The sequence below is a fragment of the Hypomesus transpacificus genome, chromosome 3 (assembly GCF_021917145.1).
Source record: "Hypomesus transpacificus isolate Combined female chromosome 3, fHypTra1, whole genome shotgun sequence".
NCBI classification, from domain to species: Eukaryota; Metazoa; Chordata; class Actinopteri; order Osmeriformes; family Osmeridae; genus Hypomesus; species Hypomesus transpacificus.
The window spans coordinates 2,088,202-2,112,477 of NC_061062.1; the positions used below are offsets into that span (position 1 = coordinate 2,088,202).

At 44.9% G+C, this 24,276-nt stretch overlaps 1 protein-coding gene and 1 long non-coding RNA gene across 4 annotated transcripts; one reads left to right on the forward strand and one right to left on the reverse strand.

Annotated features, from left to right (window-relative positions):
* Positions 1-7,566: 7,566 nt before the first annotated feature.
* LOC124487968 lies at positions 7,567-10,111 on the reverse strand. Its single transcript, XR_006958572.1, has 2 exons — positions 9,700-10,111; positions 7,567-9,448 (listed from the first exon to the last, which is right to left on the reverse strand). It is a non-coding gene; the product is annotated as an uncharacterized LOC124487968 (long non-coding RNA).
* Positions 10,112-14,858: 4,747 nt separating this feature from the next.
* Positions 14,859-23,475, forward strand: LOC124486901 (L-asparaginase-like). Of its 3 annotated transcripts, none has more exons than XM_047048782.1 (12): positions 14,859-15,245; positions 16,175-16,304; positions 18,530-18,641; positions 18,830-18,955; positions 19,283-19,366; positions 19,595-19,721; positions 19,846-19,958; positions 20,708-20,893; positions 21,645-21,758; positions 22,104-22,223; positions 22,517-22,612; positions 23,305-23,475. In XM_047048782.1, exons 1-12 carry the CDS (start codon positions 14,987-14,989, stop codon positions 23,470-23,472), a joined length of 1,635 nt encoding a protein of 544 aa, XP_046904738.1. In that variant the 5' UTR covers positions 14,859-14,986; the 3' UTR covers positions 23,473-23,475. The 3 variants fall into 3 exon arrangements, with proteins under 3 accessions (XP_046904738.1, XP_046904752.1, XP_046904746.1); XM_047048790.1 differs by lacking the exon at positions 14,859-15,245 and adding an exon at positions 16,402-16,480 and having other exon boundaries at positions 16,213-16,304; XM_047048796.1 differs by lacking the exon at positions 16,175-16,304.
* The last annotated feature ends 801 nt before the right edge of the window (positions 23,476-24,276 follow it).

The following is a 24,276-nucleotide window of genomic DNA, read 5'->3' on the forward strand; positions in this document are numbered from 1 at the left end:
AAGGATGGGTACAAAACTATCCCAATGGATATAAATCGTGTGGATTACTAATGGATTGTATTAGTTTATTGTCCTGTTGGACTGTTGACTACAGGGGAGATTATTTTTACGCACACCCTCAAATGTTGCTCTTTGAGCGCTGTGGCCGTAGGCAAACAGTGAGTTCGTAGCTGGATGTACGGAACACCTTTTGGATTTAACTCGTCCGATGTTTCGGGGTCTAATATTTCATTGTTATGGCAGTAAAAATCTAATAGATGCCAACTCGGTAACCTAGGGCGTGGAAATAAACTAACATTTCCCTAATGGCTTTACCAAACTCCTCTGGATCCTCTGGAGACGGAAAGCCGAGCCCCAGTTTGATTGATCTGGGAACATTCTTCGTAGACTCCGACATCATATTTGGATTTACCAGTCACCTTCTACGGAGGAAAGCAAGGGTAAGGACTTCAAAATACCCCATAGCCGGTATAACAGGCACATTTGAAGGTTTTCTTTGCATTTAAGTAAATGTCCCAAAACACAAAACAGTTTTTCCTGAACGGACCTAGCCCAGAACAAATCCACTGATGACTAGGTCGGTACCTAGCTCACGGATTCTTCCCGTGCACGCGGTAGCCTATCAACCTGAAGTCCTTCTTTCAGGACCAAGAACAGCTCCACTATCCGTTGCGCTGATCAACGTAACAACTTCATTGGAAGCCGATGCTTTGTCTTGGTCTCATTCCAACGTCCTCTCTAAAGAGAAACGGGTATTTTATTTCTTGTTGGCTTCCGTCAACTAGTGGATATTCACGCTATGCAAAGGCAAGAGTTTAGCATGCCTCTAATGGCCGTTTTGTCTCCATTGACAATTTTTATAATCGAATATATGCGCTGCACTCAACTATACAAAAGTTGCATGAGCGGTTTCTTTAATTATATACTATATGGAAATTAGGGACCCTGACCTTATATTGGACATATAAATATTTCTGTTTTAGTGTAATAATGACAAGCTTAATTCTAGTTTTCAGCTTCAAATATGTTTTTATGGCTCTATGAAAATAAGACCGTCATGTAATCAGCTCCGCTTTTACAGAGACTACAATATTTATTTTCAATATCGGGTTGTGAAATTGTAAAATTATGGTTTGCTGGACTTGCAGGTGAGAATTGACCCCATTCTGTCCAAGAGTGTAAGAAAAAGGAAAGTCAAAACACGGGAGTATTCTTTTCTGAACAATTATATTCTAGCCTATTATATTCCTAACACAAGAGTTCCTAACGTTAGGACACTTTTAATGTTTCCTACAAAAGTTACTAAGTTAGAGTACAGCATTTTTCCCAGTTTCATCAAGAAAATCTTTATTTTCCACTGGCAAAAAAAACAGTTTTCGTTACTTCAACCCCTCCCCTGTTAGACTGGATCACCCTCCCCCGAGCGCAGAGCGACGCGCACTCTGGACCAAAACTTTTGCTTCATTGTGTCGTCAAGGCATGGGACTTCAGAGACACTTGCACATTTACACACGACACTGACACTGACAGATCGAAAGCTAGATAGCAGAGACTATAAAACTATGGAAATCCAAGCTAAGAAACGTAAGGTTGGGGCTGAAAAATTGAGACAAAAAGACATCACCTTCACTAGACAAGGTTTTACCAATTGAAAAACGGCTATGTTTATTTTACATGAAGCTCCCAAAACTATTTTGCGCTCCAACATGACCAACAAAGGCCAAAAATGTTTGCTCGCTCGCTGCGCACGCTTGTATTAAATCTGGAACTCCGCTTCCATCAAACACAGAAAGGGCATGCATTGGCAGGGCAGCTGTGGTGGCTGGTTCTGGTGGGCCAGTCTGGATCCAAGTCCAGGGCCTATCTTTTCTCCCAGTCCGTCCCTGGTTGCTTCTACACAAGGAGGAAGAGCAAAGATTTGGTCTCCCTGTCTCTCTTGGTCTCCAAAGTGGTCTCTCTCATGATGTCACACAATACACTAGGCAAGGCGCATGTTTCTGGTCATGTGATCTCTTGATGAACTTTATTTACAGCACTCTGGATTTCCAGACAACAAAGCAGAACTGAATCCCTGCTAACCTATCAGATGACTGATATGCATACACTAAACAATAAACAATAAAACTACAATAAATCAATGAAGAAAAATCCCGTAAAGACATAAGGAGCTTTAAACTCGGGTCTGAAAGCCTGCCAGATCTGATGTTGCTGGGGGGCTATACAAGTAGGTTAGGGTTAGTTGTTGTGATGCAAGAAAGGGACAATGATAGACTTTTGGCCATGAGATACTTACAGCTGAGTTCAGATGACTACAACCACTGTGTAGAAGACACAATGAGCAGCCCACCATTAATGTTTTACTAACTGTGTTTCATTCACTAGCCTCCTTGAACTGTCTTTGATTATAGAAACAGTCAATAAAGAATGTTTTCATTTTCTTTACAAACATTCAAAACATTTCTGAGATGAGAGATGAAGCAAAGGATTTCTCCAAACAATGTCTAGCATAAACTGCAATAAAGAAACAAGTATACACTACTGATGATTTGCCAGAGGTTTTGTTTAGATCTGGAAAGCATTGACACATAATTAGGAATAGAACAGAAGGTCTATATCAGCAATTCCAAACCTGTAGGCCGTGGCCTACTAGTGGTCCGCTAGGGTAATACAGGTGGGCCGCCAAACCAATGAAAACTAAAATATAGGCTAACATTTTTATAAAATATAGGCTAACATTTTTATAAATATCAAAATACGTATATGTACTGTTTGTAAATGATTATTAAAATTCTTACTTATTTTTAAATGACAGTTTGCCTTTAATTTATCATGACCGGAATGCCAATAGTTACGCTTGGTATGTTGACGAAAGACCTTTTTCTCTCAGCATTAAATCTTTTCGTCTTCTGTTGTTATTCAGCAAAAATGAAGTGTGGAGAACCTGGAGGACTATCAGAGCAGAAAACTGCTGACAAGAGAGTTCAAGAAGTTTGTGATGCTGTAATTTTAATCTGGCATCATGTTTTCATTCTAATTTGTCTATGCAGAAATGTGTCATATCAGAATCAGAATCAGAATATTCAAACATGATTGTGAGTGTAATCGTGTAGATTGTATAACACAATTTTCTTTTGTAACATGATCAATAAAGGAAATGAAAGAACATGAGTTTGAATGCTGTTTTTTGGATGAAATAATGGAACACGGTCACTTATATTCATAAATCACAAGTTCTAAGATATGCTGGGCTGCACACTCTTAGGCAGTTGAAAGCCACAGAAGGACTGGACTAAATAGCACAACAAAGATTTGTTTACATTTGCATTTTGCAATTTTGTTAAGGTATAATAAATAAATGATCATATAGCCTATGTCATTTCATTTGTGACATTTGTATGATTTCACATGGTCATAATGCGAAATGCAGTACCCCCCCCCCCCCCTTCCAAACACCAGAGGGCAGCAACGACTAGCTATTATGTGTATTATGTGTTTTTAGAGGTTTACTGTACTATATTGAATATTGTATATTATTGTCATTCCACTGGCCAAACAGGGTCACGAGATGGGTGAACTCTTGATCGCTCACCACGCCCTCAACCGCTGTGTTCACAATGAGGTTTGAGACCTCCCTGACCTGACAACAAACGCTAGAGAAAAAACTCAAAATTTTCCCCCAGGTGTATTAATTACCAGTTTGTGACATTTAAGGTGATATTTTGCTTTAATTTTTAAGTTCCTCTTCTGCAGTCATACCAGAGGAAACACAAAGTTGTTAAGCCTCTTATTTCAGTCCCATCCTATAGGCTCAGAGACGCCATCGTCATACTGGGCAGGTAGCAGGCCTGTGAAGGTGGTGTTGGAGGCTCCGAAGAAAGGGTTCTTCCTGGAAAACTAGGAACATTTAGAAACTTAACTTTATAAACTCTGCAGGAAAGGTTTTTAAAATGTGCAGAGAGGTTTCAGTGGCCAAGGTTCAAAGAAACATCCTTATACAAAAAAAAAATACCTTCATATTTCACAACAGCCTAACCACACACATTTCTTGGTACCCATAAATGGATGAAAATGATTATATTTGTTTAGCTTTTGAAGTCCCCAAAAAAGATAATGTGGTTGCTTTACTGTCGTCTATCTACAATGAAGGTATTATACTCCGAAACAGGTGTATAATCTTTGATATTTTCCACTTTATTTGCTAACGCAGTAAAATGAACAGAGCTAATTACACAATATTCAGTTAGTATGTAAGAAGAGAGCGCTCAAGGATTGCGCGCAAGCATTTATACAGTCGTGTTTATCCAATCAACATGCCAGGTCAGAGGTCATGGTATAACACATCAATACAAAATAAAACAAAACTTATTCCTGTGTATATATCCATATACTGCAGTCGCTCTAACAAGAGTTCTATAGGTTGTGTTCACATTTGAAGTTCAGTTTTTCTGGTTCTCTTAGTTCGGACCAAAAAAGAAAATGATTCATTTAGTCCTGGTTCATTTAGTCCTGATTCATTTAATCCTGATTCATTTAGTCCTGATTCATTTAGTCCTGGTTTGCTTAGTGCTCACACTGACATTTTTAACACTGAACCTAAACACAAGGCATACAAACAAGTTCACAACCTGATTGGACAGCTTTCATGGTTTGTTTGGAAGCCAAGACCCACTATTGAGGCGCTGTCGGTACGGTTGTTTGGTACGCACCAAGATTCAGATGGCAGTGTTCACACTTGTTAAATGAACAGAGCAATCACACCAGAGTTCGTACAAGTTGCATGCCTCTAATGGTTGTTGCAGACACTTGTGGCTGTGCAATACTTGTTGATGTTGGGGGTGGTACAACAAGATGGAGGCCTGACTCTCTCCGCACAGCCAGTTACTCTGACGATGGTTTCAAGATCCTGGTCTGAGAGTATATCTGAGGTGACAGGAAAAGATTATTAGTATGTGAGTGAGTGCCCGATACATCAGCGTATGTATGTCTCTATTTGTTTGCATGCCTTTGTCTAACTGACCTGGGGGTTATTCCAGAAAGCAGGTTATGGGACACACTTACATTTTAGATTCCTATATGTTTAATGCTTGCACCTTCTTGCCAAAGCAAATTCCTTGTCTGTGCAAACTTTCATGGCGAATAAAACCCATTCTGATTCCGATACTCGGGTAAGTTAATTCTCCAGCAGACACACAATGTTGCAGAAACTTACTGGCAATGTTGCTACAACGTTGGATGTCAGCTCGACTGCTTAACTTTAATGCTTAACTTTAATGGAATCCATCTTAAAGACACATTGATAACAAGGGCTTCACACCAGAACTTCCCCTTTCCATGGAACAGTTTTTTAGAGACACATGTTCTGAAGTGATGCCATCGAGGCCATCCAGTAGTTTAAGGCACATCGAAACCAAGGGAAATGGCTTCACACGAGAACTTCCCCTTTTCCATGGAACCATGACATGGCTTGGGGAGTGATGTATCAAAGACAAATACTACACCCTCTTTTGGTTTATTGCTTCATAACTGGAACTGGTTTAATTTCTGGATAAAAATCTGGATAATTTATCAACATAGTTGCCAACTCCAGATATATGCCAGAATAGCCTTCCAGAGCTGGCAAGAACTGGGCCTGTATACAGCCTGATGCCTGTGTGTGTTAAGGTGATTTCAGATCATGTGGGACACTTTTTGGTAGAGGCTCTGTCAGGCCAAATAGTGTCCTAGGGCCAAATAGTGTCCTACCTGACGTCACAATGCCGTTCCGAAGCAAGGACGCGTCCGTTGCTATGCCGACCTTAGATTCCTGAGATATTTACGCGTGCTTGCAGGAAACTGTCATGGTTGCTATACTGGTTACTAGGTAGGAAGTTTTGTATTTAGGCTTATGTAAACCAGTTTATTCTACTCTACTATTTAAAGTTTTCACTCGTTTGATAGCTAGTGCTAGCTGTCTAATTGTTTTCGTCAAAAGAATTCACTTATTCAACATCAAGTTTCCTGCTTGCACGTGTAAATATCTCAGGAATTTAAGGTCGGCATAGCGACGGACGCGTTCTTGCTTCGGAACGGCATTGTGACGTCAGGTAGGACACTATTTGGCCCTAGGACACTATTTGGCCTGACAGCTCCAGTAGACTCACAAAATAACTGTTAACTCACCCCAGTGGTGTTTCTGTAAATCGTTTTAGGGTTTAGGAACATTTTCATGTTGGAATGAAATGGGAATACACAATATTTTAGAAGCTACACACTTTCAAACATAACATGTCCCCCTCTCTCTTTTCAGGTAATGTGGGACAGCTTGTCTGGTAAAGTGGGACAGTCATCGTCTGTCAGCCTAGTCTGCTAATATAATAATAATTAGTTTATATACAACAATTCTAGGTGCAAGGGTGTGGCAAGATTCATTTAGTTGTGGGGTCTGACTTATACAATAGCAGGGCTCTCAAGTGTCACGCATTGAGCGTGACAGTCACTCATTTCGGTCTTTTGTCATGCCCTCCCGCCACACATTGGATTTCTCACGCAAAAAAAAAATATTTATAATATATTTTATATGCCGCAGCACCCAACTAAAATTCCTCTGGCCGCGCCACTGTCACTATGGAACCGGCAGGAATCAAGCACGTCTCCCCTGCAGTTCTTAGTCGAGCCTGCCACTTATCAGCCAATCAAAAAAAAGAAAGGGTATATACAATAGCCAAAATCAGAAAATAGCACCAGAAGTAGTTCATAACTCACTCATCAGGTATCAGGTCACCCGCATCGATAGTTTGCTAGCTTTTCGTTGGCGTAGTTGGTAGTGGTGGTGCTTGTGATGTCAGAGGTGGCAGGTTCGAACACAGTGCGGGACGAACATAGTCCCTCTATCTCTGATGTAGCTTGCAACACTTTGTCTGTTACATATAATAGGCCAAGTCATACTTTCGTTATCACACGTTGACTGACATATTGTCATATTATAATAATCTCTTTCCAAATAGGCGTAATAATTTTATTAGCACTAAATACATTTAAGTGTATTGCATAGTCGATGTTACAGGTTACTTTGAAAATCATTTACATTTATGCATTTAGCAGATGCTTTTATCCAAACCGACTTCCAAGAGAGCTTTACAAAAGAGCATAGGTCACTGATAATAACAACGAGGTAGCCCCAAACATTGCAAGCAGCTAAAACATGAAGCATACATTGTGAAAAACAAAAATTGTGAAGAAAAGTGCCAAAGGGAAGAACCATAAGAGCATGCAGTTAAACAAGTTACAATTAAACAACATGAAACTCAAAAAGTGCAAGAGTGTACCTGTAGAAGAACAATCAACGGTAAAATATTTCACAGCGAGTACAAAAGTTTAAATCCGTTATAACTAACCAACAAAAGCAACAAGTCTGTCAATAAGAGTCATTGTGATCCTGAAAGAAACTAACATCAGGTCCAGCCAAGCATTCCTAAGTGCCTAAAATCATGTCATATTTTATAATTGTATCCTGGCCATAGATGCATTAATCATTGCATCTGTCTTTCAAAGATGTCCAGTAAAAAGCAATTAATTAATTAATTTTCACCCCCCGGGGGGGGGGGGGGGGGGGGGGATGTCACTCTTGCCTGTCTTCAAAACTTTAAAGCCCTGACACTGTCATGCACTTATTCTACCCCATAATCTGTGCTAGAATTTACCTGCGATGTAAATAATTGCCACCATTAACATAGTTTTCTGTTCCATTACTCTACTTCTTTCTAATGATAACCTTACGAGCGCACTGTATACCCACTAAGCTGTTCTACAATACTTTTAATGCTCTCTCTCCCCACGTTATCCAAACCATGTTGTGTTTCTATGTAATATGTACCTTTACCACATGTATGCTGTGTACCTTTACCACATGTATGCTAGCATGCTCATCATATTACATGTATGATTTTTTCTGTTCCTGATCGTTTCGCCTCCCCCCCCCCCCCCCCCCTTCTTTGCATATCTCAACCTAGCCGATTAACAGGGAGTTTGTCCATGCCCCTGTGACCATTGTTTTTGCTCTAAAGCAGGGGTCTCAAACTCTGGCCCCTAGATGCGGCCTGCCAAGCCATTTCATCGGCTCCTAAGAATTGTGCAAAAAGTTTGATTGATTTGAATGCGCCACCCCAACATTTACACCACAACAGTTCGTAATCAATACCTCTCTCTCTTCAGCGCATGATCAATACTACTACCCCTATGTCGTCAGTGCATTATCAATACTACTACCCCTGTCTGTCTGACCTGCTCTGCCCAGTTTGGCCCAGAAAACGGGATAAAGAATCATTAGGAACCTCTGAACACTCATTAGAATCACTGTCAGCATACAAGCGTACAGACTGGTGTAGACGATGAAGAAGAGGAACTTGCAGAGAGCTGGACCAAAAACCCAACCAGAGAGCAGGAAGTAGATCCACACCGGCAGGATGACAGTTGTTACTAATAAAAGCTTAGAGAGCTAACTATGTACTGGCATCCAATAATTTTGCATCAAGAACAACAGTTGGTACTGATAAAGGCATGCTAGCATGCTAACGGAACACCAGTTTTGGCAATATAGTTGGCGAATTCATGCTGTGAAAGCTTTTCTTACATTTTGCACAATAGTCCGTCCCGAACTAGATGCATTGTGTGGGGCAGGTAGAGGGAATGACAGGTGTGTTTGCCTGCTCTTCCCATGACCACATACCATAAAATGAAGGCATGGCCTTGTTTTCTTGGCTTCTAGTCTGTAGTTGGGTGCATAGGGACACATGGCAGCTATTGTTTTGAGGACTGCAGCCCGGCAGAGCAAGATCTTAGACAACATTATGGAGCACTGCTTTGGATAGAGACCTCCATCTGATGTCAGTCTTCTGTGCTTTGACGCAGGCTTTGAGATGCAAAAGCATAAAGGAAAGGGTTCACACAGCTGTTGATGAAAAGGAAGCTTTCAACAAAATTTTGAGTTACAGTATTGAAGTCAAGTAATTGTTTAGATGCACCTGGATGAGACGATTTCAAGGCAATGCCCACAACACTGATAATGTTGAGAACATGAAATGGAATCCAGAGGACGAAAAACGTCACTAAGATATTGGTGACCAGTTTGGTCAGTCTTTTGCTGCTGAAAAAGGCAGTCTCATGGACCTTCCTGTGGAGACAACAGTAGGATGTGACCAGAATGGCAAAAGGAGCAACAAACCCCAGAAGAGTCTCCAATATGTAGATTGCAGCTCTTTGTCCATCTGAGGTAAACACCCTCGTACAATAAAACAGCGCTCCCTCCTTCCTAACGTCAGAAAGGACGGCAGTCGGGATGGATAGGATGCATGCTAGCAGCCACAGAGAGAACAGGAGAGCCTTCTCACCTTTCCCTCCTAGTTTTGCCCACTGCTGCGAATACAGCACTGCAATATACCTCTGGACACTCATCAGCGTAACAGTCATCACACTGGAATAGACGCAAATATGGATAAAAACAGTCAGTAATTTGCAGAAAGCCTGACTGAAGGTCCAGCCAACGAGAAAGTAATGGATCCATAGTGGCAAAGTTATGAGGCCAAGTATATCAGATGCAGCCAGATTCAGCATCAGCTGCAGGGTGAAGTTGTCCTTTTTGAAGTTGCGGAGTATCACCACCACAACCATTATGTTCCCAGGTATGCCAAAAAGAAAGCACAGCCCCAGTACTACGCTGCTCACCTGGTTTGCCACAGGGATGGCAGCCACGCTTGAGCTTGAGTTGTTGTGCTGTTGCATGACTGCAGATTTCTAAGGCAAATTTCCTCTTGACTGCTTGAGTAATATGGTTTTGACCTTAAAAAGAGGAACTGAAATGTCAGACTGCCAGACGGTACATTAAAATTTGTGTAATTTCTGGTTTCAGTCAGTTTCTAGTGAAATGACCTCAGTTTTAGCACTCCATATTTAGGGCATGAGCAAAATGACACAAGCAGAGCTTCCTGTTTAAGTCTGACCACAACCTCTTTTGTCATGCACTCCCGCCACACATTGTATTTCTCACGTGGAAAAACTATTTATAATATATTCAATATGCCGCAGCGCCCAACCGAAATGTCTCTTCCCTTTCTTCAAAACTCGAGAGCCCTGCAATAGGCATAAAGTGTTACTGATGTAAACCTTAGTGATCTGCAGTCTATGTGCTAGTCACGATGCGTTAGCATTTCATTGGACTAGCGTTAGTGGACACGCTTACACGTCTGAAATTGCTGGTTCGATGACAGTGAAAGTTGTTATTTAGTTGGGAACTTCAGTGCAGTGTGATGCATTGGTATTAAAAATGTGAGAACTGTTGAATTAAATTACTTTTATAGCATAAAACCAGCATTACTAGATGTCCCACTTTACCTGAAGAATGCGTCCCCTCTCCTTGTAACTTTCCAGCGCAACCTCCCTCCCATTTCTCCTCTATTGGAACATCCTCCATCCCTCCCATTGAGGAGTTTTCGTCCCACCCCACTAACACTGCCACCAACACCTTGTTAACCACTTTAACTGCATCACTTTACTCCCTCTGTTCCCTGTCAACCAGGCCTGCACGATCTTCTCCCTCCTGCCCGTGGCTTACGGATGTTATTCGTGAAGAACGGTCCACCCTTCGGGCAGCTGAGAGAAGATGGCGCAAGTCCAAAGATGGTCTGGACCTTGATAAGTATCACTCCCTCCTTAAATCCCCCTCTTCTCACATAACTGGTGCTAAAACCCTCTACTTCCTGAACAAAATTAACTCTTATTTACTCTTACTCTGCTTCAAACCCCCACAAAGTTTTTCTACCTTCTCCACCCTTCTTAACCCACCTCCCTCACCCCCTCCCTCCACCCTAACAGCAGACGACTTCTCCTTTTTCTTTGAGAAAAAAGTCGCCGACATTAGCAGTCGGTTCCCTAAATCCACCTTTCCTACCCTCTTACCCTCCATGACTGACCCAACTAAATGTCTAAATTATTTCTCTCCCCTGTCCAAGGCAGATCTCTGACCTCATTCTCTCTCATCGCCCCACATCCTGTCCCCTTGATCCTATCCCCTCCTCTCTCTTTCAACCCATCTCCCCCTCCATCATAACTTTTCTTCTCCATGTCCTAAACTCCTCTCTTACCTCCGGCACCTTTCCCTCTGCCTTCAAACAGGCCAAAGTTACCCCTCTACTAAAAAAACCCTCCCTTAAACCTGCCGTCCTCCAGAACTACAGATCGGTATCACTATTACCCTTCTTTTAAAAAACAATTGAACGTGCTGTATCTAACCAATTGTCAAACTGTCTCTCTCAGAACAACCTGCTTGACCCCAACCAATCGGGCTTCAAGACTGGCCACTCCACAGAGACAGCCCTCCTTTCAGTCACCACTGCCCTCCAGTCTGCCAGAGCGGCTTCCAGGTCATCCGTCATCATTCTGCTGCCTGGACCTCTCTGCAGCGTTTGATACGGTTAACCACCAGATCCTGCTCTCCAGACTTTCTGAGATGGGCATCACTGGCACTGCACTCCAGTGGATCTCATCCTACCTGTCGGGAAGATCCTGCCAGGTCTCATGGGGAGGCAAACTGTCAGGCCCTCGCCAGCTCTCCACTGGTGTTCCACAGGGCTCCGTCCTTGGACCCCTCCTCTTCTCCCTGTACACCACCTCAATTGGACCAATCATCACCCCCCATGGCTTCTCCTACCACTGCTACGCTGATGACACGCAGCTCTACCTGTCGTTCCCCCCAACCGATCCGGGGATCTCAGCTAGGATTGAGGCCTGCCTCACAGACATCTCCGCCTGGATGACCAAGCACCACCTCCAGCTGAACCTCGCCAAAACAGAACTTCTCATCATCCCGGCCAAACCCTCCATCTCCCACGATCTCTCAATCACCCTGGGATCTGCGACGGTGACCCCTTCGTCCTCTGCCAGGAACCTTGAGGTCACCATGGATGATGAGCTCTCCCTCACGGCCCACATTGCTGCAGTCTCCCGGTCGTGTATATTCACACTCTAACATCCGGAAGATCAGGAGATACCTGTCTGTGCACTTCACCCAGCTGCTGGTCCAAGCGCTTGTCCTTTCCAAGCATTATAACTTAATTTAAATTCCTTTGCCAGCCTTATCATTGAAAAATAGAATGTCATATGCCGCTGAACCTTCGATGCGTTTTTTCTGTACGGACCTCCTGTCAAGCCAGATCAAGCACACTCAGATGATGTCAGACAAATAAAAACCACTGCATAGTGACGAGAAGTGTTGTATTTACAAGTCAAGATCAGTTCTGGTGATTGGATGTCGGTTTTGCACATATTAAATCATCAAAATGCTTAACTGTCCCACTTTATCTGATGTCCCACATTACCTGAACTCACCCTATATATTTTTTCTTATATTTATTTACAAGAATGCTGCTTGGTGATGGTGGTGGTAAATAATAATTGATGTTTGTTATTTGAAGGTGTTTGAGATGAAATATACCCCACAAGTATAAAAAAGTATTGTCGGGGGATTTCTGGTGTAAGGTGACCTCAAGAAAGGAGTCAACTAGGACAGGGGTTAGATGAGGAGAGGAAATAGCCCACGTAGGGAACTAGGCCAGGAAAGAAGACTTGTTTATCCCCATGTAAGGAATTAGGTGAGAGAGGAGGCTGTTTGGGTCCCATGCTCGATAATGAGGAGAAGAGTGAGCTGGGAGAGTCATTCTCCCCCTCCCATTAGAATGTTCTTTCCAGAGAGGAAGTCAGGTCAGGATGACCTGATAGGGAAATGTTGCTCGAGTGGGACCACGGGTTGTGCAAGAGGGACCACGGGTTGTCTAAGGACAGCCAAGTGAGGGAGTACATCTGTTTATCTTGAACAAACTGTGTGGTGTCTGATAACTGCCAAACATATTTGTGTGACGTAGAAAGACTGTATAAAAGTTCTTGTCTATTGAATGCATGTCGGACCTCCCTGGCTAGGGAGGCTCGGCGTATGAGAGACTTCTCTGGCTAGAGAAGCTCTGCGCGTGATTTCCAATCTACCTGGCACAAATAAAGACAAGACCTTTGCAATCAATCTCCTGACTCCAAGCCTGTTAATTCTTGCTTCACTAAGAACCACTTTCGAGACCCCAACAGTATACATTTGGAAACTTCGAGATTGTGAATCTCCGTAATAGTTCGGTAAAGAGTCCGAATGATGACGTATCATCTATAAAGAGTTGATGGCGTTCTGCTTGTGATAGAGATACATTTTCTGTTGATAAAAATGAATGGGATGAATTAACCTACAAACTGCACGTAAAACAGGGATTTGGCGTAGGCCTATATATGGCACGCAAAATAGAAGTGTAAAGCTGTGTCATAGATGCGCAGAAGTATGAGACTGGGTTTGGTTTATTCTTCGAGCCACTGGTGTCGAAATTCATATGTCCGACCGTATCATTCTCACTCACATGCTCCGAATTGTCCTCTTCATTTTAACACGTCAGCTGCCTTCGAATAAACGCTGCACCAAAAATGAACGTTATTTAATAAACGTTGCAGCGTTTATTCGAAGAAATACGGTATATACACATATGTATACACACTCAGTAAGGTCTGAGTCCACCATCACAAACTTGTTTTATTTGATTATTTATTAGTAAAATAACGTGTTCAGCTCATAATTATAATCTTGAGGAATACATTACTTAACACTGATACATTACATGTTATATTTCTGGGGGGCCAGGGGTCCAGTGCCAAGATGATCTGTGCCAAACATGTTGACTAAAAAAACTGATCTGATTTAACTCTGTATAGGCTAACTCGAGCCCACTATCATCTCAATATTTAGGCTACCACACTATCGATTAGTTTATTTCATTGTTTTCTGAAAATGTATTCCCCAAATTACAATTTGCAGTAGCCTAATTAATTTGTGTTGTTGACTAACAGTACTAGCCTACTATTTGTATACTGTGACCACTACAGTAACGAGAGCTACATTTACATTACATTTACATTACATTTAGTCATTTAGCAGACGCTCTTATCCAGAGCGACTTACAGTAAGTACAGGGACATTCTCCCCGGGGCAAGTAGGGTGAAGTGCCTTGCCCAAGGACACAACGTCATGTGTACTGGCCGGGAATCGAACTGGCAACCTTCAGATTACTAGCCTGATGCTCTACCCGCTCAGCCACTTGACTCTCTCAAAATACAATTGCTTTATAATGTTAATAGAAAATCAACAGCCTGTAAGAAGGACAATTGCAGTATATATTTGTGATTTTTATGCTTTACATCATGTCAAACTCACGAGGTGGAACATGTCTAAAATTCAGGGACACGTTATAGTCAATGGCTCATGAAAACCTTTTTTATAGTGTTTTCAATTCTTCCCAGCAGTGTGTTTAGGGTATTCAGAAGGTTGATTTTATTTGAGGGCTTTGTGTATTTTGAATGCAAAGTTTGGTTTAGCTATACAACAGATAATATGGTTTTGACTACAGTGTTTGAGTTTGGGTCAAAAGTCTAGCGTTTGGCCAAAACAGTGTAAGTATGAGGAGAAAACACAGTAAAAACTGTACTGTGTCATCAAATTGGAACTGGTTTCAACACAATGGCTTTCACATCTCTTTTTCATACATGGTATTGCTAAATAACGATAAGCTTGGAGATGTTCCTTGGAATTAAGGAACATCTTGAGGGTGTTACCCTTCTGCACATAAAGATATGTTACACAACAGTATTCAGAGTCCCAATAAAAGGGAATACAAAGTACAGTATGAAAAAATACATATCGGCAGATGGTATTGCTAAATAACGATAAGCTTGGAGATGTTCCTTGGAATTAAGGAACATCTTGAGGGTGTTACCCTTCTGCACATAAAGATATGTTACACAACAGTATTCAGAGTCCCAATAAAAGGGAATACAAAGTACAGTATGAAAAAATACATATCGGCAGCATCTTAGTTGATCTGTCACTGAGAACGCTCTCAACGGTGTAGCTTGTTTAAACTAGAAAGTAATCATGGCGGAAATGCTAAGGGCTGCTTCGAATCCCACCTCAGATATTGGCATGACCTCGCTCGCTAGAGCCTTGTCGTTTTCAGATTCCAGCCAGCGTGACCAGAAGGATGTATTTCATTCTGAGACTAATTCACCTCGAGGCAGTGTGCCACAACTCGGCCGGAAAATAAAGTTAATGGATGGCGCGAACTGCTGTGAAGAACTGTGGGTTTTTGTCATCTACACCGGAGGAACCATTGGAATGATTATGAAGAATGGCGGTATGTGGAGTTTAAAGGGGTGATTGACTGGGTTTTGGGGGTATTTCACACTTTTCCTTAAGGTCTCCGAATAGGGTATGTAACATTGGTTGGGCTGAAAATGGCCCGGGTGCTGTTCTATGCCCCCTGATAGATCCTGTGAAATAGCCCGAGAATGAAATGCTAGGTTTTCTCATTTTATGGTACTCTCATGAATATACAGATGAGCTGCGTCTTTAGACCCTTTTTACTGGGGCACGTGCCCTGGTATAAATCTGCTGTGCCCCAGTTATATCTAAAGTTTGAGTTTTGACAATTTACTTTATTAGTCAGTGCATTAATTTAGGTTGATAATCCCGGAAAAAAAATTAACAAAACGAAAGAAAGTTTCTAAATGATAGGCCTACCGATCATCTTATTTTTACTAAAACATAAAAATTACATGCAGCAAAAATTGTACGCTTGCATTAACTATATATTGCATACTAGGAGGTTTACTATATTTTTGCTTATCATAGATGTAATCTATGTTCTTTGTACTTAAATGTTATGTTAAACCAGGTTGCTTTGCGTTGTCTTGTCTAAGAATTTCAGTGCCCAGTCTGACCCTGTGTTGTTCTGTGTATCTGACAATAAAATACTTGAACTTGATCCCTAAATCATCAAAAAAACAGAGAAGACCAGCTTGATCTGACATTAAAATGCCATGCCTCAGTTAACCGCTAGGGTCACTAGTATAAATCAAGGTGAAATCAAGAGATGAGGCACTGCTGAACAGGAAGGACACCTTAAATTGTTTTCCACATTCTATTGTTTCATTTGACTTTCCCTTCACATGCTGGGAAAAATGTGCGACGCCCCCACTTTCAGGTTTACAAGTACCTGTGTGCCATCAGTGTAGCTGTTTGATCTGCTCTCAGCCTGACCTGTCTGTGTATCTAACCCCTCAGTTCTAGTTCCGGAACCTAATGCTTTGGTGAAGAACCTCAAGAAGCTCATCATGTTTCATGATGAAGACTACGCCCAGAAGACTAAACTGTACGATCGCACAGAATTTCCAGAGAGCACGTTGGTCCTGCCGTAAGTGCCCTGTCTCACCCCTGTCTCACCCCCCCCCCCCCACACACTTCTACGACATGTAACATAATGAGTATTTTAACCATCTTTTTCTTGATAGTGATGGCGAGAACCAGTTTGCTGTAACATTTTTATACAGTTCAGCCTAGGTCGTGTTCACAACCCCCTTTGCCTGACAGGTGAACACGCCCCTCTAAACCTGTCTGCCTGCATTGGGTTTGAGCCTGCTAACAAGTCTGTGTCTGTCCTGCCTAGTGTGGGCCTGTCTGTCTGCCTGCCTGCCTGTCTGTCTGCCTGTTTGCCTGTCTGCCTGTCTGCCTGTCTATCTGCCTGTTTGCTTGTCTGTCTGTCTGCCTGCATTGGGTTTGAGCCTGCTAACAAGTCTGTGTCTGTCCTGCCTAGTGGGGGCCTGTCTGTCTGTCATTCAGGGTAGTGGTGCAGGGAGGGGGCAGGGTAGTGGTGCAGGGAGGGGGCAGGGTAGTGGTGCAGGGAGGGGGCAGGGTAGTGGTGCAGGAAGGGGGCAGGGGAGCGATCCAGTGCTGTTGGTTTAAAGGTTTGAGATAAGAAGGATCCCCTCAAACACACAGCCCATTGTAGATACTGCTTGTGTGCGTGTGTGTGCGTGTGTGTGTGTCATGCCTCCTAGTAGTTATCTTCTTGGATGGCTGCCATGTGTCACATCTCAAGCCACGCCCATCACTCTCATCGCCACGGTCCCACAGGATTTTGAACGAGATGTCATCTCGTTTCTTTTCTTTTGCAGTTGTGCAATTTAAATAACCTTGTCTTGCTCACATAGTAGCCTAACGATTGCTTGCATTAGCATGTGAGAGCATTGGTTTATTTTGTGTGTTGCGTTTGTATTCCTCGGATAGCGTTGGCATGAGCTGCATGTTGACTAACTGCTCTGCATAGAGAGGGACACTCCATGTGGGGAAATCTCACTTGACTAAAATTGTAACGTTGCTGAGATTCTCCATTATGCAGAGGAGGGATCTGGTTTATTGATTTATTGAAAAGCTGTAGTTAGGAGACGCAGGAAGACAAGCCTTCAGTCCCCCCCTGACCTCCCTCCCTGCGTCTCCCTCATCAGCAAGCTACTAGCCCTGCATCCCCAATCAACTCCCTGCGCCCCCCTGCCAGATACACCAGGAGATAAATGAATAATTGGCGATTTAAATATTGTTTCTAGCGGCACTATGGCGTTAAGATGATCAACAACATATGTTGGAGGTTTGTGTGTGGAGTCTGAGCTAATTAGGAGAGTGTCTGTAGAGGCCTGGCTCCGCAACGGAGGGCTCGCCTTAACCCTTTCTCCCCCCGCTGTTCCATTCAGCCTCGCCTCCAGGTTTGGGGGCTCCCCTATGGTAATTTGGGGGGCTGGAGGGTCTCATCTCACGTCTTAAGAAGAGAGATTAAAAGGGGAATCTTTTCATAGCTGCTTAGCCGGGCGCGATCTCTTGTTAGCAGGGCAGCCGGAGACAGCTCAGCAGCTAACTTAAACTCTTCTTAAGGGGAGCATTAATATGCATGTGAGTCCAGGGTGAGCTGGCCCTGTCTAATGAGAACAACCACCGCTACGCAGGGTGTCTGCGACACCTGAACTGGGCCCTGTTTGATAGAGACACGGTTATTTGGTTGTCTCCCCGCCCCCTGATACACACACACTACACACACACACACACAAAAAAACGGGCAACAATAGAAACTCCATACAGCCTCGCTGCTTGATGGAGAATTGGTCCAACTTTGAAGGGCTGTCCATCCCCCATAACATGAGCTAATCCTGGCTCCTGTCTTATCAGACCTCCATCATTCTCCTTCCATGCTCTGAAAACAGGTTCTGGCACCCTGCTGTTGAAACAGAAGGCCGAAGCAAATAGACTTTGTCTCGCTTCATAAACTAGGCTAGGCTCGGGCCTCTCTGTTTTTCCACACGTGATCCCCTCGCCGTTTTACATTTAAACACAACCAGGTCTGAAACCTCCAGAATCTGTGTGTGTGTGTAAAGGGAACAAAAACAAAACAAAGACAATAATGTCCCTGATCTCGTGGTTTCCTTTTTCCACAGATGTAATCAGCTAATTTGCCTAACCAACCCTAATTGTTCTCACGCGTGTGTTTCATTCACTCACATGCACGGTTGGAGGTCTGTGTGTGTGCTGTGTCTTGCTGAGCTGAAAGCTTTAACATGATTTAAATTCATGGTCAACTTCTTTCCTGTTCAGAATGTTTGAAAACAACACAAGGATTGTCTACTGCATCTTAGAGTACAATCCCTTGCTGGACTCGTCTAACATGACCCCGAAAGACTGGGTCAAGATCGGAAAGGACATCGAGGTACTTCAGCCGAAACACTCACCACAACTTGTCTCTCCCTCACACTTGCAACCTTTGCAAGAACCTACCTGACCAACTTTCAAAACATTCCGTCTTCACAGAATCTATAGATGTAGCACAAAACAGATGGTTCTCTGTGTGTCCTCATTGTGTCTATGTGCTTCACTGTCTCCATGTCTCTGGGGTAGAAATACTACGAGAAGTACCACGGCTTCGTGGTCCTCCACGGGACCGACACCATGGCGTACACGTCGTCAGCTCTGTCCTTCATGTGCGAGCACCAGGGCAAGCCTGTGATCCTCACCGGCTCCCAGGTAACCTGCCTCCTGCACCAGAGCACCTCCACCCACCACCCTGCCCCCACACTGCCCCCACCCTGCCCCCACCCCTCCACCACCCTGCCCCCACACTGCCCCCACCCTGCCAACACCCTGCCAACACAGTAAAGATGAGACTGGAGGAGAGATACGACAGACAGTAGCTTAGTGGTTAGAGATAATCGGCTGCAAATCAAGACGTTGCGGGTTCAGTTTCCTGTGCTGGGTATCTTAGGATAAATGTTTCTGTTGACTCAATGTGTGTTTAGTTATTCATGAATTAATGATGTTTATGGCTTTCGGACTTTGCGATGGTGGTTTCAGGTGCCGATCTACCAGAACAGGAACGACGGCAGAGGGAACCTCATGGGGGCGCTGATAATCGCTGGTCAGTTTTTTATTCCTGAGGTGAGTGGCGACGCCTGTCATGCTGTGTGTGTGTGTGTGTGTGTGTGGAGGGGGGGGGGGGGCTGAGTGTGTGTGTGTGTGAGCGATTGTGAGTGTGTTTCCAATCCTAACATTCAGCAAGGGTTAACCCTAACCCTAACCTCAAGTTATGTCAGTGTGACAATGTTGAAAGGAATATTGCTGTCACATTGAATTTTTGTTGTGTTTTTTGACTGCTTGCCTTCCCAGGTGTGTCTTTACTTCAATAACAAGCTCTACCGAGGGAACCGCAGCACCAAGGTGGACGCCGGAAGATTCAGTGCCTTCTGCTCTCCCAACCTGGGTCCTCTGGCTGACGCGGAAGTGGACATCAAAGGTAAACAAGGAGAGCCGTGGGTCGGCTCTACGGTTCTGACGCCCAGCGTCCCACGACTCAGATTTAACTCAGTCCTCCAGGTTTCTGGTGTGTGATGTGTTGCCCAACCTTGTCTCATCCGCAGTAAACTGGGACACGGTGTTCTGGCCCACCACAATTGAGTGCTTCCGGGTCAGCACAAAGCTCAACTGCAATGTGGGTCTCCTCAGGCTGTTCCCCAGCCTCACCACCCAGACTGTGAGTGCTTCCCGGCTGAAGATGATTCTAAGGGCCCTGGTCAGACTAGGTACAGCTGGGATGGGATCCATGCTGCCAGCAGCACCCAGCCCAGCGACCATGCGACGGCGTTATGGAGCATGACCAATCACCCACTAAAGACCCAGGCTTGACACTCTGCCTTCCCTTCAGCAGACAGGGAGAAGCGGAGGGGGTTTACTGTTACAGTGTGGTGCCCCTGTCCAGGATGCTGTCATACCCCTAACTGGGTTTATGATAACACATAAATCCCTCATCTGCCTTGAGCTGTTTCTGCTTTCTCTTGGCTTTATTGGAAATCTGTGTGTCGTTGGCCAGAATGTCTAGTTCCAAAAACTGTACTGTAGCTTATCACACCCAAAAACATGATCCTCCAAGCTGAAATACACCCCCCTCCCTCTTCCCATATTTTAGCAGGCTGTGTCTGAGCAGAGAAAGGTTGGCTCTGAACACTTGATGCCAGGGCTGGTGGGGGTGCTGGGGGCTCCCAGTGCCAGTCTGCCACCCTGAGACACAGGGGCCAGGACAGGGGGCACCAGATGGGCATCAGGGTGGTCGAGTGTAGGGTGTGTAGGGCTGGTAAGGGTTAGGATGGTTGTCAAACTGAACTCTAGCTCAGTACAGTACTCTCTCCGCCTAGCTGTCGTCTCAGCTGAACTCAGCCACTTCAGCAGGATTGGGTGTGACTAGTGTGTGGTGTGGGCAGTAATGCTGGCTGTGATTGGCTGTAGGTGATCGCCTTCCTCCAGCCGCCCCTAGAAGGCGCTGTCCTGGAGACCTACGGCAGCGGAAACGCCCCCAGTGACCGCCCAGACCTGCTGGCGGAGCTGAAGAAGGCCACCGATCGCGGCGTCATCATCATGAACTGCACCCAGTGTCTGAGGGGCACCGTAAACCCAACCTACGCCACCGGCAAGGTACGGGACAACCAGGACCCCTGTATGTGTGTGTATGTGTGTGTGTGTGTGTACATACTGTATCTGTTAGGGGTGTAACAATATATTGTGGTACAATACATTGCTGTACAAAAATGTAACAATATGTATAGTAGAGTCATGGCAATCTTCTTTTAGAATATACACTTACAGCTTCAACTGGGCAGTAGCAGAGAATGTCTAATATACGCTCTGGCAGTAGCCTAGCAGGCCAAAATGAGTTTGGCTGAAACTGAAATACGCATTTCTACAGTGGCATAGCTACATCTCTGATGTTGCTAACAAACCAAACCGTTTAAAAATCGGTTGAAAATGTAGCAAGTTATGGTCTTGATTATTTTTTAATCAAATGTTTGTATTTATTTTTTAATAATGTTTGGTTTCTTATCAACGTCAGAGATGTCTTTGCCACTGCATACTTATGAATAATTATGTTATTTAAAAAAAAAAATCATAGAAGTATGCAGTGTATGTATAGAACGCCGGTCATTAGTCATTATCGGGAATAAAAGCCCCTTCAGAGTTTGCGTCTGTTTGCTGTTCGCCTTGTCGGGGTTTATATTCCTGATAATGACTGGCATTCTATACATTATCCCTTACGTATATCGTGAATACTTGATTCGTGAGCGGAGTGTATAGTTTGTTACACCAATAATATGTGTGCGTTGATCTTTTTGTGTGTGTGTACATACATATGTATATGTGTGTGTGTATGAACACGCTGCTCCCTCAGGTCCTGATTGACGCAGGGGTGATCCCGGGTCGTGACATGACCCCCGAGGCGGCCCTCTGCAAGCTGTCCTACGTGCTGGCCCGGACCGAGCTCAGCCTGGAGGACAAGAAGAAGGTGAGGTGGAGTTATTTTTCATCGAAATAAGCTAGCTAGCTAGCACTAGCTATCGAACTAATGAAAACTTCAAATCGTAGAGTAGGCTAAATTGGTTTAGGCCTAAATACAAAACTGCCTACCTAGCAACCAGGACAGTTTCCCGCTAGCACGAATAGCTATCTCAGGAATTTAAGGTTGGCATAGCGACGGACATGTCCTTGCATCGGAACGGCATTGTGACGTCAGGTAGGACAGTTTTTGGCACCCGGACAGTTTTTGGCATGAACAGAGCCGGCACGGAGAGAAGACCAGACACCTGGGGTCCAACGCTGTTTCATGCTTGACCCGTGTGTGTGTGTGCAGATGATGAAGCAGAACCTGCGAGGGGAGATGAGTGCTGACCTGGCAGGGGCCAAGCTCTCCATGAGTGACAGTCGCTTCATCCAGGTCATCGCCAACACGCTCAGCATTAGCTGCAAGGAGGTGAGGCGTCTGGTCACACACACACACTCTCACACACACTTTGACAAACTCACACACTCGCACACGCGCACACACACACAATCAAGCTCTCGTTCAACTTCCTTCAAACTGGTTAATCAGGTCATCTGGTTCTTTTGTTGTTACCAAAACGAGAAGTTTTCACCGCATTACATGTTTGTCACATATTCTAAATGTTTTAAAAAGGTTTCTGTAGATTTTCTGTATGGTTCAAAGCACAGCCCTCTCAGAATCCGAGCTCACACAATCCTCTGGCCTGCTGGCCTTGTCTCCAGGAGCTGGAAGCCATCCGTGACGCCCTCACCCCCCCGTTGGCCTGCGCTGCCTCCAAGATCGGAGATATCGACGCCTTGAAGGCCATCCGAGAAATGGTGAGCAAGTTCCAACCAACACTGAGCCACCGCCGCTAAATCAAGCTCTTCCTCTAAGTCAGCAGGAGAAGGGAAGACTGAACATGCTCTTGTTGTTGACCACACACTTACACACACACACACACTCACACACAGACCCGGTGTTTGCTCTGGGACAGAGTTCACACACACAGAGCCTGTGTTTGCTCTGGGGCAAAGTTGAAGTCATGTTTGAACCTGTGTTGATAACACGGACGTCAGAAGCGTAACTGTAGCGTGTCAACGGCCTGATGGGGTCTGCTCCTGAGGAACAAAGTGTCACAAGTCTGACATCAGCAAACACATACCACAACATCTCAGCTGCAAAACAAACCTTAGGAGGTGAACAGGTGCAGGACGATGATTCTCCCAGCAGACTAGAACCTTTGCAGGATGAACCGGTCAGTTGAGTGCATGCTAGTCATGCTAGTCATGCCAGTCATGCTAGTCATGCTAGTCATGCTAGTCATGCCAATTATACCAGCAGACTTAGTCAAGATGGCTGATGGAAAGCTGTTTTAGATCGAATGATAAACTAACCCTAACCCTATGAACTGTGTTTCCCATTCAAACTAAGAAAACCATTTTCAGTAGTTACCTCGACAGGAAATGATGATGTTTTAAAATAGAAATGGCAGTTGGTATGAGTGAACTCCTGCCCCTCCTCGTCGCAGGGCAGTCACCTGGGTCTGGCGGACTACGATGGGCGCACCCCGCTGCACGTGGCAGCCTGCGAGGGCCACCTGGAGGTGGTGAAGTACCTCCTCGGCCAGGGTGCCTCCGTCCACGCCAGGGACCGCTTTGGGGACACACCCCTATCCAACGCCATGCACTTCAGGTAGGACGCCGGCGAGGGCGGGGCTTCAGAATGGGCGGTTAGAGTAGAGGGGGGAGAGGGGAGGAGAGGAGAGGGAGGGGAGAGGAGAGGAGGGAGGAGGAGAGGCGAGGAAAGGCGAGGAGAGGGGAGGAGAGGAGAGGAGGGGGGAGGAGAGGGGGGGAGATGTGTAAGAAATGGCCTCAGTCAGATTCAAAGCCAGGCCCCTGCATTAGCTTTAATAGTACAATCAGACAGGTTATTGGTGTCAGGTTGGAAGTGGAGGATAGTGGGGAAGACTGGAGGGAGGGAGGGGGTGCTGGGCGCTGCTTATCTGGGCAGAAGGATGCTTGTTTGCATCACACAGTAATGCCATCATGTTAACTGTTGCATTTCCCACACTGGCCATTACCAATCTCTCCATCCCTGTCTTTGGTGTGCAAACAGCAGGCGAAGAGGAGAGCAGGGAGGCTTATTAAGGCAGTCGTGGTAGGGGGCTGGGGGCTGGGGCTGGGGGCTGGGGGTTAGGGGCTGGGGCTAGGGGCTGGGGCTAGGGGCTGGGGGCTGGGGGCTGGGGGTTGGGGGTTAGGGGCTGGGGGTTAGGGGCTGGGGGTTAGGGGCTTGGGCTGGGGCTATGGGCTGGGGCTAGGGGCTGGGGGCTGGGGGCTGGGGGTTAGGGGCTGGGGGTTAGGGGCTGGGGCTAGGGGCTGGGGCTGGGGCTAGGGGCTGGGGGCTGCAGAAAGGACTGACTGTCAGATGGGGGTTGTAACCAGAGGAGTAATTCTTAATGAAGTTTAGAGGCCACCACAATAATTAACTTCTAAATAGGCTA

What these genes read in the sequence shown, in the direction of transcription:
- LOC124486901 (XM_047048782.1), top strand. Translation starts at nt 14,987, where the DNA reads ATGGCGGAAATGCTAAGGGCTGCTTCGAATCCCACCTCAGATATTGGC. An exon ending in AGATCGGAAAGGACATCGAG is followed by an intron (nt 18,642 to 18,829) that starts GTACTTCAGCCG and finishes TCTCTGGGGTAG; the next exon opens with AAATACTACGAGAAGTACCA. An exon ending in TGAAGGCCATCCGAGAAATG is followed by an intron (nt 22,613 to 23,304) that starts GTGAGCAAGTTC and finishes TCCTCGTCGCAG; the next exon opens with GGCAGTCACCTGGGTCTGGC.